Source organism: Melospiza melodia, chromosome 6 (genome assembly GCF_035770615.1).
Source record: "Melospiza melodia melodia isolate bMelMel2 chromosome 6, bMelMel2.pri, whole genome shotgun sequence".
Classification (NCBI taxonomy): Eukaryota; Metazoa; Chordata; class Aves; order Passeriformes; family Passerellidae; genus Melospiza; species Melospiza melodia.
Genome location: NC_086199.1, coordinates 29,591,176 through 29,608,267, shown reverse-complemented (window position 1 = coordinate 29,608,267; position 17,092 = coordinate 29,591,176). Strand labels below are relative to the sequence as shown.

At 36.1% G+C, this 17,092-nt stretch overlaps 1 protein-coding gene across 1 annotated transcript in view; it reads left to right on the top strand.

The window, feature by feature from the left end:
• Positions 1–16,969, top strand: part of AQR (aquarius intron-binding spliceosomal factor) — a 46,886-nt gene extending 29,917 nt beyond the window's left edge. The window contains exons 25-35 of the mRNA XM_063160461.1: positions 546–681; positions 2,353–2,562; positions 3,372–3,509; positions 4,382–4,453; positions 5,873–6,060; positions 7,670–7,841; positions 10,097–10,267; positions 10,985–11,070; positions 11,869–12,043; positions 13,318–13,431; positions 16,446–16,969. Of these exons, the coding sequence (XP_063016531.1) occupies positions 546–681; positions 2,353–2,562; positions 3,372–3,509; positions 4,382–4,453; positions 5,873–6,060; positions 7,670–7,841; positions 10,097–10,267; positions 10,985–11,070; positions 11,869–12,043; positions 13,318–13,431; positions 16,446–16,691 (1,708 nt within the window). The 3' untranslated portion in view covers positions 16,692–16,969. The remainder of the gene's footprint in view (positions 1–545; positions 682–2,352; positions 2,563–3,371; positions 3,510–4,381; positions 4,454–5,872; positions 6,061–7,669; positions 7,842–10,096; positions 10,268–10,984; positions 11,071–11,868; positions 12,044–13,317; positions 13,432–16,445) is intronic.
• Positions 16,970–17,092: the final 123 nt, after the last annotated feature.

Here is a 17,092-nt window from a genome sequence, read left to right as displayed (position 1 = left end):
TGATTTTTTTTTTTCTTTTGAATTGAATGCTTTGGCATAGTCAAATTATTCCAGAAATTTGATAGCCAAAAACTTACTGAATGATGCCATAGCAGATATTTATTTAGTACTATCCATAGTTTAGTATATTCCTTGAACTGTAGCATTCATTGTTAAAAGGAATTTTCTTTCTGACACTATGTTGTCTGTTTTCACACTTTCTCAAGGTAACTCCAGACCTGTGGGATATTTGTGCAAGCACTATGGGTTCTGGTAGTTCAAGAGGGAGGGGTAAAGGTTGAGGAACATATTTGAACATGGGCTGCACTACTCTGAGAACTTAATTTCTCATTAGCTTGGCTTTGTGAATTATTAGGGTTCAACTGATAAAAATAGTCAGCATGTAACAAATTCTTAGGCTTTGAAACAGGGTTGTACTTGTGACAGTGTTTTGGCAGGGCGCTGGGGTTTTTTGTGATCTCTCATTGTGATATTGAGATACTATTTTGAGTTTAATAAAAATTATTATTATATATTACATATGTTATATATAATCTCTTTTGTAGGTATGGAAGAGTCAATTATGTGCTGGCTCGAAGACTTGAACTTCTGCGAGAAGTTGGGCGATTACAAGAGAGTCTTGGAGTCCCAGGAGATGTATCTTACACTTGTGAAACAGCTGGCCACTTTTTCTTATACCAAGTAAGGACTGAAATACTTTTGCAGAGACTGTATGACCTAAATATGTTACGAAACACTGTGTAAAACTTGCAATGAATTTTTCAGAGTTGAGAGTAAAAGCAAAAAGCATTTTCCTTGGTGATTCACAATACAGTAACAGCTAAAGTTAAAATTGCAGCATGACTTGCTTGTGTTGCTATTGTTTTAAATCCTGCCTGCTGACTCACCAAGTCATTGCTGCCCTTCATGAATGCTGGCAAAGATTCTAACCTGAAGCTTCTCCTTCAGATAGGAAAATCTGTGGGCTGCTTTATATTTTGGACAAGCATTAGAGCAGCTACTTGATGGTCCTGATAGGAGGCTTTTATAGCATTAAATGCCAGTGTGAAATTAAGTGTACGTTGTACAAAATGGTATGTTGCATGTCCCTCATTTCTCCTCCATGTATTTTTCAGTGATGTAGTTTACATTTGCAATTAGTGTTGCATAAGGAGGTTTACAGAGTGGAACTTAGGACTGAATGCACTTACTTGTGTATGTTTTTACAGCAGTTACTCTGGTCTAGCTTTAGTGTGGACCTTAACATTAAATGGACATTAGATGTTGAAGAGTGCAAGGAGCACGGCTAGAGGTCATCTTCTGGTTCAGTTTCCTCTTAAATGAATCCCACTTGGTATTTAAATCAAAGTAGTGTAAGTAGAGATAATAAAGAAGGTTACTTCTGTACTGGGTTTATGTGGCAAGGTTTTGGTAGTAGGTGGCTGTAGGAATGCCCTCTGAGAGGAGGCCAGGGGTTGCCCTGTGCAGGACCCAGGCAGCTCCAGCAGACCCACTGCTGAGCAAAGCTGAATCCATAGTGAAACTGGTGGTGTGTCTTTGAAAACCTCTTTGAGAAGAGGCCAAAAACCAGCAGCAGCCGAGGGCAGAGAGGGAAGTGTGAGAAACAACCCCATACACCCAGAACAGAAGAAAATGTGGGGGCAGGAAGTGCTCCAGGCCTCAGAGCACAGATTCCCCATAGCTTGTGGAGACAGCCATGGTAAAGCAGGTTTTCCACCTGCAGCCAGTGGAGAGGCTGTGGCAGAGCAGAGACTGCCAGTGCAGCCCATGGAGTTCCCCATGCTGAGCAGGTGGGTATGTCCTGAAGGAAGAGGCAGCCTGTCAAAATCCCATGCTGGAGCAGAGAAGAAGTGTGAGTAGGAAGGGGTGGCAGAGATGTGGTGTTGTGAACTTGAATGATCTGTACTAGTCAGGGTAGGGAGGAGGTAAAAAAATTGACAATGAAATTAACCCTGGGAACAAAGAGGGAGTGGAGGAGAAAGATGGTTTTAGTTTTGTCTTTGTTGCTCACAATCTTACTCTGTTTTTAATTTTCAATAATAATTTTCCCTGTTTTGTCAGTGATGCTACTTGCTAAGCAATCTCCCTGTCTTTATCTCAACCTGTAAACTTTTCTGTCTTAATTTCCCCCACTGTCCTGTTGAAGAGGGGGAGTGGGAGAAACTGGGTTGGGAGTCTGGCAACCAACCAGGGTTGAGCCAAGTGCAGCCCACCACAACTTCAAAAATGTCTTTCTGACACAAGGTCAAATTACGACATACCTTACTTCTGTGATAATTTTTTTAATGGTATGCTGCAAGCCTGTATATTGCCAAATACCTTATGATATAAACCCACCTTGCTTTGTCACAGGTAATGTCTCGCTGGGAGGAGTATATCAGTAAAGTGAAGGTTAAAGGTGGAAAATCGCCAGATGTTGCAGATGTCTCCAGTTTCTTTCCTTTTCACCAGTATTTTGCAAATGCTCCTCAACCAGTTTTCAAAGGCAAATCATATGAAGAAGATATGGAAATTGCTGAAGGGTGTTTTAGACATATTAAGAAAATATTCACTCAACTTGAGGTAAGACATGTAACTGTTAATGGTAAGTGAATCTGGCTAATCTTGTAGAAAAATTACACGACTCCAAAATTCTCATTTTCCCTATTTCCTAGAAGAAATGTACATGTCGAAACAGCTTCATTACTTGGCAAGGTGGGAATTTCCACCTTAGAGTAATATAGGTATGTTACACAGTAGGAGCAAGGGTCTGGTCTGTTTTAGTTGGATCATGGGAAGCAGCCATTCTGCATCCATTTTCACTGATGAGGTTACAAGGATTGGTACACCTGTCACCACTCCTCTGATCCTCGCAGGGTCTTTGTATTTACAGTGAGATGCCTTTAATCAGATAACCTAAAAGTAACAGATTATCTTCTGGTTTTGCCAGAATTGCTTAAGAGGCTATTAAATATTAGGATAAAGGTGATCTGTGATAATTTGATTTTATTAACTGTAATGGTCTTTCTACTACTGAATTTGATGTCATGTTATGATGCAGTAAAATAGGAAACAAGAAGATATATTAAAAGAAAATTTTGGGGGATTCTGAGAGGGTTCCTCAGAATTATTTGAATATTTGTCTGTAAATTTATACGTACTTACAGGTTGGAATAATTCTTTCATAGGTTTTTACAAGATTGTTTTTCAAAATGCACTAAACCTGGAAATGACAACAAATTACTCAGATGGGATTGTTAACAGTACATAGCCTCAGAGCTTTCTTGTTTAATTATGTCAAGAAGGTAGCCACAGAGTTTGAGTGGATTTACTCTATAAGTGATATTTTTTTCATATTCTGACTTTCAAGACTTTTCTTTTGTCCTCCATAGGAATTCAGAGCATTTGAACTTCTCCGCAGTGGCCTGGATAGATCAAAATACCTGTTGGTGAAAGAAGCAAAAATCATTGCAATGACTTGTACTCATGCTGCTCTGAAACGACGGGACCTGGTTGAATTAGGTTTCAAAGTAATGATTTTACTAGTGTTATTGTACTGCTTGATTTTGGTGTTGGTTCTCCCCTATTCCCCACCCCATACGAATCTTTTTATCTGCCTCAAATCTAGGCCAGCTAGATTATTTAGAGTTGCATTTTTTTACCTGTATGTTTCAATTTTTTAATTTTACTGAAGAAAAATATAACTTCTGTAAGTAAAAGATTAAATCACTTTTGACTTACTGTATATACTAAAATTGTAAATAGTGCTTTTTTAAAAAAGTCAGTTTTACCATATTACATGATAAACAGCAGTGATAGGATTAATAAAATAGAGATAGAACTGGCCTCTATGGCCAGTAAACATGACCTTTACAGCTTTGTTTACCTAAAAAATCAACAATTTGAGGAAAAATAACTATGATGCAATACTTTTTTTTCATTCCGAAGTGGTAACTATAGCTGTTAATTTAGTGCAGTCTTTGTTTCTGACAAAAGCCAGCCACCAGTAATTCTTCAGTATTATTTTTCACTGATCATGTACTGTATTGAATCACAAAATGGCTTCTCTTCAGCTTCAGTGCAGAGATACCAAATCATTTTGCTCCACTGCAGAAAACTTTTCTCTTGGTTATGGCATATAGGAAGCATGTAATGTAATTCAGTCTTGGATCCCTTCTAGGTATAAGCCCTGACTGGTACAGAGAGTTCTGCCATTTGTGTAGTAGGACTTCACCTATTTGGTAATACTGATATACTCCCTATAAGGTGAAATCCTCCTGTAACCATCCCACCTGGAAAAATCTGAAGGAGTAATAGATGCTTTCTTTTGGTAGGCTGAATAAATACCTTTATTTGTGTTACTGTGTTTATGGACATCTCTTTACTTTTTTTTTTTTCTCAGTATGACAACATCTTAATGGAAGAGTCTGCTCAGATTCTGGAGATAGAAACCTTTATACCTCTCCTGTTGCAGGTTTGAAACATAAAAGATCTTAAATAAGACTTTGTGCTCTTGAACACTATTGAATATTAAAATGAAAAATACCATGTGCAGGAAGTAACCCAGAACTGATATTTGCTAGTAAGACCTTTCACATTGATTTGACTGATTTGATTTTTAATTATGAAATTATTTAATGCAATGAAGTAACCATCTTACATTTTTTTTCAAACTTTTAAATGAGCATTGATTAACCAGCTGCATCTGGCAGTTGAGGGAAAGTAGGTATATGTGAGCAATGCAGAAACTGAACAAGTTTGTATAATTAGAGTAGACCATTTTACCATAGAGGCATATTCTGAAGGATATTCTATGAGTTTATTTATGTGAGGCATCCAAATACTCTTTGAAAATTGAGTGGGTTTTAATTTTAACAAAACCTAAGGATCTAGCCTTCCAGAGCAGCAGTAGTTGATTTTTTTACTTGCAATTCAGTGAGAAATTTTTAAAAACAGAATTCTGGGGGACCTCTTTGTCCAAGATTTAAATGGCTGGTACATCCAGAAAACTATATAGAATGCTTCATCATGTGCAAAGAGGAAACTTCCAGGAGTGAGTAAAAAAAAAGACAGTAAGCTTTGGGTTTTTGTGGGGTTTTTTATTCTTGCTAATAAAATTTTTTCCATACTCTTTTTTTCTAAGATGTTTTCAGGCTTGGGGAGTTGGAAGTCCAGAGTTCAGTTTTCTTTCCTTGATGTCTGATCAGAAACTGCTTCAGAGCTCTTCCACTTCAAGTGTCAGGAGAAGGAGCTTTATGCTCTGTCTCAAATAGTGTTCCCATAAGAAAGGGAATTATCACAGGAGTGTGTAATGAGGATCTGGCAGCTGGAAGTCTCCAGGATGCTAATTGTGAAGAGCATTCAGCCCAAGAGCCAAGATGGGAATTAGTTAGGGGCACATCCTGGTCATGGGAGAAGCTATTTGAGAATTACAGAAGTAAGCATGATCTACAGAGACACTTGAAAGGCAGGTTCAGTGTTGCCTCAGACATCTGAACACTAAAAACTGTTTCAGATGCTTCATATTCACTACCTCAGAATCCAAAAATAAAGTTCAGAGGGCAGTTGTGGGTTGACTGCTGTGACTGAAGTAATCAGGGGTTTTGGCCTTTAAAACAATAAAATAGGATCTTTATTCTGATATTTCTCTACTCATTTTAGTAGATAAAGGTACTTTATTGGTTTTTATTGTTTTATATGAAAAGAGACTTTATTTACAATTATACTCTCTGATTGGATGGAAGCTAGCAATCTTTAAAAAGACTGAAGTTCAGTGTAGCTTAAAAAGAAATGTTGAAGGGCTAAGACAAAGGCAGACAATCTGACTCTTAATGTGTTTTGAGTGCCTTGATTATATTGTAATGGTTGCAATGGTGTAACTGTTCCATTCTAGAACCCCCAGGATGGATTCAGTCGTTTGAAGCGCTGGATTATGATTGGTGACCATCACCAGTTGCCACCAGTCATTAAGAACATGGCTTTTCAGAAGTACTCCAACATGGAACAGTCTCTTTTTACACGGTTTGTTCGTGTTGGAGTGCCAACTGTTGATTTGGATGCACAAGGAAGAGCTAGAGCAAGGTAAGACAGGAAATCCTTTGTCTGGCTTGTAAGAAAGTAACAAGTTGAAAGTGAGAGAGCACACACAGCTAGGGAAGCTGGTTTTTATTGTTAGGACAGGAGTCTGGAATTTAGTTCCATTAATTTCAGCGTAGACTAGGAAGGCAGATTCTACTTCTCTTAAATGCTATCAGATTAATTTCTTCATTGTTATTTTTATATAGTAGTACTCTGCTGTTGCATGAGTACTTTAATGAAAATTGTATTTCAAGGTACTTAATCATCTTAGATGTTCAGGGTTTTTTTACAAATGAAATTTTACAGAAGCTTTTTTTTCTAAACTAATGTTTAGTATATTCAAAGTGAAATAAAAATCTGATTTATTTAACATTGAATATATAATAATTCCCTTAAAGACTGTAAAAGGCTGCTTTTCTGTAGTATTTCAGGAGAGATGCATCCAGAGGTTGGGCGGATTCAGGTTGTCCTCGTGAGAACAAAAAGCCTTTTTTACAGTAAAGGAAATACTGCAACTCTGTAGTGTAATAGCTTTTTTTTTATCTATGTATTTGTCATTTCATGGTAGTAATTTAAACATCAGATTTATTGATTGTGTAAATTGTATATTTGTGGTGTCATGATAAGAACGAAAAATAAAACCAAATAAGAGAAAATTACTTCATATAAAATCTTGCTACTCTAGGTTTAGTTCTAAATCTTTATTTTAGGCATAAAGTGTAGTCAACAATATAAAGGATAACTTCAATTTTTTCATGTAGGAAATGCTTGGAATCTAGAATATTATTTTCTAGTCTTATGAATGACAGTTCAGTATGATTTTTAAAATTAAAATTTTATCTGAATGTGCTGGTGAATAAAGTTTATTTTTCAAAATCTTAGTGAACTTCTTAGTGATAAGAGAGCAAAAGTCTTTCACTTTGCAAGTAATTTCTTGATCAAGAAATTACTTCCTGTGCTTTGTCTTTTGTGATCATGGGTAGCTTCCCCCTAAGCTATCTGCTTCTTGGTCTGGTCTGGATATTGTTAGGCATTTGTGAATGAGACATTTTGTTAGCATTACTGTCTCTAGAAATATCAGGAATCGTTCAGAATTAGGTAGATTTTGTTTGTTTCCATTCATGTCTTGTGTTAATACTAGGAAATACACAAAATAAATAAGGAAATCAATTTCTTTTTACTGTTAGAAAAAGTAAAAAAAGTAAGAAGCTTTACCACAGTTAACGCAGAAAATACCATTTTCCTTATTCCTTCTGTTTTGTAAAGAAGGACTAATATTCCTTAAGTTTTGTTACCCATCAAAGTTTTCGCTAGAATTCTCAAAATTTGTAGCTTGATTTGTAGACTTAAACCCAAGTGTGCCACATTGGCATGGCATCTGAAGTTTTTCAGTGAGAGAGAACAAAACAGAATCACAACCTAAAAATAATATTGCTGGATAGATTGTTCAGGTGTGTTCGTTTATATATGTACAGGCTGCCTAGCAGAATTACTCTTTTCACTGAAATCCTACAAAAGCCTTGATCCCAAATGCATGTGAACTGTCTGGGATGAGTGGAAGAGCCTGCTGTAGCTCACTGTGTGTGCTTTGTGTCTGTGTGCTTTTGGACAGTTTGTGTAACCTCTACAACTGGCGCTACAAGAACCTGGGTAACCTGCCTCACGTGCAGCTTCTGCCAGAGTTCAGAACAGCCAATGCTGGCTTCTTGTATGACTTCCAGCTTATAAATGTAGAAGACTTCAATGGTGTAGGAGAGTCTGAACCCAATCCTTATTTCTATCAGGTAAGGGAGGTACTACATGTGTTATTTATTAACCTCAATAGGGTTTGTTAGATCTGCAATGAAGACAGACTATCAAAAACAGTAAACTGACATTCAGTTCATATTCTCTGATAATTGAGTCATGTGTATGATTTTTTCCTCCTTTTAATGAGTTTTGAATGTTGAAAATGAAAACATTGTGTTGGGGCTTTTGCTCAGTGAATTACTTTGTTTTCTCATTGTTATGGGAAGGATGAGACTTGGTGTAATTCATTACAAAATGTAATTTTGGCCTAAGGCAAATTAAAGGCCATTGTAATTCAGCTGTACTGCCATGATAGTGGAAAAACAGTAGCACTTCCCCTGAGCACAAAGAATGGAAGCTTGCTTGGTTGCTCATACCTGAGTTTGAAGAGTCACTGTGTTATTTGTGCTATAGGTAGGAATGCTAAAATGCCCATTCATTAAAGAATAAAACAGTACTGCTAGTAATATACATAAGAGGCATAGAGACATTGAGGGTGAAGTAAATTGCCAAAAAACCTTTAATCTTGGATTTTCTCAACTAAGTTTTGAAATGTTCAACTAAATTTTGGAATTAAGCCATCATCAACAGTCTATCTGTTTTTCTTAAATTAGGAAAACATTTTACACTTGTAATGAGATGCTTATATTTTCAGTCCTTTTATTTTTCTTGTTTTAAAAACTAGTGAAACAAACTATGGTGTCTAAAATAGCAAACCTGGGCTTTGGAAAAATAAGAGCTGGAGTGATGCGCAAGTTAAGGAGTTTAATTCAAACATGGAATCAACACCTTATACTTTGCTCAAAATTATGGAAATCAAACAATATACTTTATGATAATAATATTCATATTCATTTTTTCCTCTGAAGATTAGTGAGACTTATGTGAATCTCTGTTTTTAAAAAGGTATGAAATATATTCATAAGTTTTGCTTGGGTTCTTCTCAGCGCTTTTTCAGTACAAATTAGTGGGCTGCTAGAGAAGAAAGCAATGGTTAATCATAATCATAATCCACTTTATCCCATTGCTAGATTGAGGACAGAATTGCTTGGAGATACTATTTTGGTTTTGTTTTTGAAACTCTAACATGCGAGTAGTAAAAAGTTGTCCAGTGGAACACAAACAGCTGAAATGAGTGCCTCATAATTTGGAATGCTAGCACTGCTTTAGACTACTCTTTGGCTAAGGAAGATTAAGAACACTGACATGAGGACACAGAACACACTTCTCATTATATCAGCACTCTCATGTGCACACTCTTCTAATACTTCCTATCATTACTTTTTTTTTTGTGATCTTGATAATTGATGTGATAGTTAGCAGAATATGTTGGTGGCATTCTAGGTTTTTCATGAGATAAAGATTGTTGTCATGTATAATTCTCTTTGTGAATTTTGGCTTTTCTTTCCAGAGTTAAAGGGGATTAAAATTTGTAGAATAGCTTTACACCCACAGGTGTTTGATATGCCTGGCAACTGCATTTTCCAAGTAATGCAGAGCCCACTTAGTAAGAAAAAATAAATGAGGCTGGTATGTCCAGCCTATTCAAACATACGCCAAGTGGGGATAAAATTCCTTGTATAAATAGAGCAGGAGTAAATGTCAGCATTTGAGAACAACTTTTTAACCTGAAAGATAATTTTTGTTGACAGAAAATGGATTTAAATAGCCTATGAATAACATCAGTCTGGAAATAGAACAAAGCTTCCCATAGCCAGAAGAGTAGTACTTTGGAACAGACTCACAAAGTAATGACAGAGAGAGAAAGTTACAATATACAAAATAACAGCTGGTAATTTGTAATTGAATAGCATGGCCTGCAGTGGAAATAACTGGATTTGATAATCCAGATGTCTGTCTCCTAAGCAATACTTAAAAAGACTTTATACTAGTGTAACTAGTTCTTACTTTTAGTTTACTGGGGAGTGAGTCATTGCAATATTTTTTGAGTAAATATTGCAAAGTTTCAATCAGTGACTAACAATAATATTGATGTAGATATTTTAACAGTTGTCTGAGAAGGAATGAGACTGAAGGTATTAAACCTAATTGTGGTTCTTTCATTCTTTCAAAGTGGCTTGTGTGAAGTGAGCAAAGAATCATCAGATCTAGGGACATTTCTCTCAGCACTAAAATATTTGTCTAAATACCTGACAGTGTTACAGGTGTTATTCTTTGTAACCTTACACGATGAGTAACCATTTTTTTTTGTCTTTTTCTTCATGTCTTTTTCTTTCATTTAAAACTTTAGAATCTTGGTGAGGCGGAGTATGTTGTGGCAGTTTTCATGTACATGTGCCTGCTTGGCTATCCTGCAGACAGGATAAGTATCCTGACAACATATAATGGACAGAAACACCTGATCCGTGATGTCATTAATCAGCGATGTGGAAACAATCCTCTGATTGGAAGGCCAAACAAGGTGACTTTGAAAGTGTATCGTATCAGTCATTGCACTAGTTCTGGTTTCTATTGTCATATTTTTCTATTATCATATTGTCAATTGTCAGTTTCTGGTTTTTAAATTGTCATATGGCAAATCTGGCTGATTTAAGCTATACTTATACAGGTATTTGTGGAAGTATTTAATACATTAATAAGTATTTAACCACATATTTATGAACCTACATTCTATGGAATTTCATAGATTAGTGCCCTTGTTTTTGCCTGTGGATAATTTGACAGAGTGAAGTTGGTGAAGGTGAAAAGACTACAGGCTGTGTGGGACAGAATAACTCTTTATTTATAATTTATTTTTTTAATCACAAATGATAAAAAATAACATCATTCCCCAAAATCACACCATTCGAAAGATCCACCCAGAGTGGATCTTTGTAAAACTGTCTTACAAAGCTAATGGCTTTCCGTAATCTTTTGGAATTAGCACCTTACTTCTCTGTCCAAATTTAAATAAAAAGAAGTAAAAGAAACAGTGTACAGTCAGACAAAAGCTCCTCCCAATATATTCCAAAAAAATACGGCTTTTTTTTTAGAAGCCAGCTAAATCAGTTAAAGAATTCTCTTTTCATGTTTACTGCAATCTCAGACCAAAGTCAATGTTAAACTTGTGGTGTCATGTTTTAATTGAAATGGCAAAGATTAACCTATAGAGTTTTTTCTTTCTTTTTGAATTCTTTAGGTAACAACTGTGGACAGGTTTCAAGGCCAGCAGAACGATTATATTCTGCTTTCCCTAGTGCGTACCAAAGCTGTAGGCCACCTTAGGTATGTAAGAACATCTTCCTGTAGTGCCATAGCAGTACTTGAACTCTGTATCAGATACAGAAAGGTTTATGGTGCACTGTACAAAAAATTCTATTGTATGAGTATGTAGTAGAAATTAAGTTCAGTGCTATGTATCTAATGAAGTTCAGAGAGACTTCCTTTTATAACTGCTTGGTACCCTCTTCTCGAGCACTTTATCCTTTGGTAATGGCTCTTACCCTGTAATTAGTTTATATTGCTGCAGATAGGCTGACCTTGGTTTCACCCTAGGTGAAGGATAGAACTGTAGTTCTTGTTGAGCAAATGCAGGCTTAAATTTTCTCATAGGTCCTTTCCTGTAATCAAAGTTTTTATTTATTTTGCATCAGAAGTGTTTGATCATTGCATAAGTTGCATTATTGTGTGTAGTTTTAAATGTTTGCACTTTTGCTTTGGGATGTGATGGAGAAACAATCTTAGGTAGATAGATGAGTTCTCAAATTCATCTTTACTTGTTCAGATGCTGAAATGCTATTGGCATTTTTTCTCAATGTCTACTCTCAACTTCTGAGGTGTAGGAAAACAGTAGAAGGTGGTTTTTCATAGTGGTATTGGTACAGTGAACCAATATATTTATGTTTCTATATAATGGTACTAGGATTTGCTAGTTACTGGAACAATGTGTAGTAAAAAAAACTAAAGACAAGATAGTATTTGGGCAGGTGTTTTTATATTTCTTTTAATTAAGACTCATGTCTAGTTATTTTTATTGCAAATGTGTCATCGGTGGAAAATAATGTTTGATTTTATTTTCTCAAGGGATGTCCGGCGATTAGTCGTTGCCATGTCAAGAGCTAGACTTGGACTTTATATCTTTGCAAGGGTATCACTATTTCAGAACTGTTTTGAGCTAACTCCAGCTTTCAGCCAGCTCACAGCTCGACCACTTCACCTCCATATCGTTCCCACTGAATGTTTTCCAACGGCAAGACAGGTAGGGACAGCTGCACTGGATTTTGGTATCTATAATGGGTGTTTGTGTTTGCTCACTTTTTTTGAGTAGGCTGAAAGAGGTGAAACTGTTTTCTCTGCCAGACTGGTGCATTTGATTCTTGGCATTGGACCAGGCTGCCCAGGGAAATGATGGAATCACCATCCCTGGCAGTATTTTAAAAAGGTGTGGATGTGGCAGTTGAGGGTTTAGTGGTGAACTCAACAGTGCCACTTGATGATTGAATTTTGTTGATACTAGAGGTCTTTTCCAACCGTAATGATTCTATGAATAACTCCTTGGGGTGATCTTTTGTCATGATACATACCAGATGTTTCCACAAAAGTTAATTATCAGTATAATTTAATTATCAGTAGCTGTTGGGCCTGCTTTTTCCTGAGTTCTGCCTGTGTGAATGATTTAGTATTCTTTTTTTTGTGATCAAAATATTTTTTGAGTTCTTATATGTTTTTGGTCATATTATGAAACCAAATTGCACTATTTCTCAAGCAAAGCTACATAAAGCTACTCATTTCTCATTTAAAGAGGTAAAATTACATGTAATTCAGGATTACAATTTTTTTTCTCTTTGAATTGGTTTCAATATAATGAGAGTTTTGCTGCTGAGATAGGTTCATAAGTACAAAAACCTAATTTGTAATAGTGCACTAGATCTTTAGGGGAAAGGTTTGTATGGAGGGTCTAAGCCCAGGGCACACAGCAGGATGCTCAATGAAGACACAAAGGAGCATGTCTGCTCTGCTTTCTGAAGCTTTGAGAAGGGATGCCTGCATGCACCCAAAACTCAGTTACAGCTCTTTCCCTGGGCTTAAATGCTGTTGGTTTGGGAGGGAGCCCTTTCAGTTTAAACTTTCAGATCAACTGTGAAACAAGAATGCAACAAGCGTGGTCAGTGAGTGTGAGCAAGGAACTGGGCTGCAACAGGCAAGAGGCTAAATCCTAATCTGATCATAACCAATTTGTACCTTTAATATGTTAAATTACTCATGTCCAAAATGTACTTCATGGAGTAAGAATCAGACCCCAGCCTCCCCTTTTGAAGTTTCTTCTCCAGGCTGCATTGTCATGATTGATTCAGTTCCCCAAAATATAAGACCTATGCTTCTGAACTTTCCAAAGAATTCACCAATTCTTTTTTCTTTGAAAAGCGTTATTTAATTTCTTGGGACTTTTGACTTCTAGTATAGTTAAATAACCTTTGAATGGTGGTTGTTTTACTTTGTTTGCTGAATGTCAACTTTTTTCCCCTTCCTTAGAATGGAGAAAGACCAGCTCACCAAATACATGTTATTAAGAACATGCCTCAAATGGCTAACTTTGTGTACAATATGTATATGCACATGATACAGAGTACACGCCACCATCAACAGGTGAGGAACTTCTAAGTTTTGGAATGCATTTAAAATTAATCATTTTTTTGTAAATGACATGAGAAGCTGTTGAGATTTTCTGTTATATTTAAAATTCAAGAAGTATTCATGACTGAAAGAATATTGAGGTCTTGTAAAATGTTGCAATAGCAAAAGATGTATCTTCTAGTAGTGTAAGCCACAGTTTAAGGCCCCAAACCTATCAGTAATTGATGGCAAGTGCATTGATGGCTCTCTCTGGGCCAAAAATGCTGTTCATTCATACTACAGAACTGGCTTGTCCAGTACTAATGTGAGGGAGACTTGTGTGTTACCTTTCAGGTAAGTGTGGGATTTCAGCTAGTTGGATTATAACACCACTGCATGATGTAATAATGTTCTGTAAGGGAAACACCAGATCATGTCTTGAAACCTTTTTGATCCTGTTGAATCTCCCTATTATCCAGATTGGTTTACAACTGTAGTGTTCTTTGTTCTGGAGCAAGTTTTTTTAGCCATACTTCAGCATTAAGGAGAATTGCATGGGGTTGGAAGCCGTTGTAGACACTTCTGTACCTAGTTTTGTCACTGTTTAATCCCTGAAGCAGAATTCAGAATCCACCAGAAAGTCTTTGTAGTCTCATGTAAGTGAGTGGAGAATTAAGGTAGCTTAGATAGTGTGCTGAGCAGAAAGCTGCCTTTACTCAGCATACTTGGAGCTGTAAAGCCTAGAAGTGGTTAAACCAAAAGGGAATGGTCTTAAATGCTCCCCCTTAACTGCATCAGCTTTCACAGAGTGTCTAGGGTCTGTCATCTTTATATTACCTATATATTATTCTTCATATATTATATATGTTGTATTACCTATAATTTATTCTTTCATGGTTCTCTGAAGTTCCCTTATTGGTTTTTGCTCTTCTGAAAGATTTCCAAAAGTGGACAAAATTGATGTAAAAGGACATTGCTTACTCTATGTTAGCTGATTTTGAGAAGAGAATGTGAACATGATTGTCCTTGAACAGATAGTCTAAGAAATCTAGGTCCTGTTCTTTAATGCAGGGATGTCTCTGCCACATCCTTTTTTTCTTTCACTTCCATGTTTCATCTAATATGGAACAGTGTAATCAGTGGAGATCAGAACCCAAAAGTAACTGAATGTCAGACTTCCCAAAAATTTATTTTTCTCTGCAGTTCTTACCCAGTGACTTCTGGATTTTATTTTTATTTCTGAGAGAAAGCTTCAGCCAAATTTGAAGTGTTTTGTTACCCAGAAAAATCCTTTTCCAGGCTGAACAGAGAGGATACTTTCTCAGTGTTTTGAAGAAATGCTGTAATCACCTGTGTGCTATAAAAAAATGGGGATATACAAAGAGGACACTATTAGAATTTCTTCTTACTGTAATTTTTTTTAGTAGTAGTGAAGTAAGCTCACACTGTTTTTTTAGAAACCCAGTCCTATAAGCATCTGACGAGACTTGCTTTGAAGCCAGTTTGTGTAATATAGTTGGTGATCTTTCAACCATGCAAAATGTTACGTGATGAAGACTTACTAGATTGTGCAGTAGATTGGCCACATTTAGGTATAAATTAATAGCACTGTCAAACCAGGGAAGTGTATACATGTCCTGAAAATCAGATGATAGCACCTAAATTTTACCAAAAAGCATTTGCTTGACACTTTAATCAAATGTGGACACATTTCTCATGCTAATACCTGTTACTCTTTTTGTCATCCTAATCTTATCCATTGCTAGCTAAAATTAGTTACAAAACTGCTGTTTTCCTACTGTGACAATGAATCACGTTCTCCTTGCAGGAGAAGCTGAGAAGTGAACTACTGAAAAAAGCAAAGCTGGCACTAAATTTCTTTTGTTCTATTCAGTACAACATTATTATTTTCCTTTTCTTTTACACTAGTCCTTACAGTAGTCATCAGAAAGCACAAGGTGCATCTAAGTAAGTCACAGAAGTCTGAGTTTGTCTCAAACATCAAGAATGTATTTTTGTAAGATCTTTGTTTGGAACTACACTTTCCTGTGTACAGATGGATATAGAGACCAGTCTGATAACTTCAAAGTCTATAGAAAATGCTTTTTATATCTCTGCTGGTAATCATAATTGATTTGTAGATTTGCCTATGCAAATTTGTAATATTAGTGTCATCTAACTGAAAGTAAAACTTCACTGTAATTAAACACCTAATTTGTCATGTGATACAAAGTTGGTTTTTGAGCAAAACAAATGGTCAAGTTTTCAAGATTGCATTTCATTGAAATGGTATTCTAAAGAAATACCCATCATGTCATTGAATAATGTCAGGCTGCAAGAAGTATGAGTGCTTCTGTTCAGCCTCCAGTTGAATAGCATTCATCCATACTCATCAGCTCAATGTATTCCTGGTATTTTTTGTCCAGTTGTGTTACTTGGCTACCATTCAGCCTAGAATGTTTTACAAACTATTTCTTTGGTAAGCACAACCCTGTGAATATATGAAATTACTTTTTCAGAAGTATTGTGTGAAAATATTTAAGCATTGTTTAACTGCTATTGAAACTTGAATTGTGTAAGTGCAGGTAACATTCATGTAGTATTTTATAAGATGCCGCAAGGGGAAATTATGGATATGAGTTGTTAAAGACAGACCTGTTGAAGGCATCAAAACCAAGTTAAACATGTCTTGGAGTGTGAAATGGTGACAGATGAGATTTGGGTAGAAATATGCATATTGCTCCAAGTAGGGATTTACCATAACCCTATTACTTGTCTGACTGTTTAAGATAATGAAATGTGTTTTCTGTCCTTAAATTGGAAGTCCTGAGATTTTTTACACCCTCCTTTCAAAAAAAACAAAATATCTAAGATGACTGTATTGTGACCATTATTCTAATTTTTTTATATATAGGCGTGAATTGCTTACAAATCATTACGACTTGTAAATTTTAAGTGTTTGTTGTTAATGCAAAATTCCAAATATGAGATGAGCAGTTCAAGCTAAAGTGCAAAAACTTTAAATCCTTCCTTTTTCAATCATCCAGCATTTACTGCCCCCACCTGCCATGATTGAAGAACCAGAACCGACACAAACTGGGGAGACTGAAGCAGAAGGTGAAGTTCAGGGCCTGCAGGAAGATGCAGCAGAAGAAAGTGAAGTAGTGGGAGAAATGATGAAGGAAGGAGAATTGAATGTGGATGAAATTGATGAACATCGAAAAATGCCAGAACACCCTGGAAGAGACAGTGATAGTGGAGACAGTGAACCTGAGAATGAGATTGAAAAGTGATTGATGGAATCCTTGTCCTTAATGCATTTTGGGAAATTGGCAGGGAAAAGAGCAGTTGGAAAAATAACTGCTATTTTTACATTGACTTTCATTAAATGGTTGCCTTTGTAATACCTGGTTGGTATATTTTTCACTGAATACTTTGTGGACAAGCAACATATTTGGCAAACATTCTACTGAGTTCTTGTCACTATTGGTAATGTAATTTGTTTAATGGCCTCAAATTATATGCATTTTCCTTTTTATAAGTTGCTCAGTAAAGATGCTTTTTATACCAATTTTGAATATTTGACTCTTAATTCAGTCACCCAGTAAACCTCACTAAGTATATTCAGTATTGGTCAGACATGCTTTATGGTTTCCTTAGTATTTTTCCATGGAGAGTTCCTCATGCAGGGCTG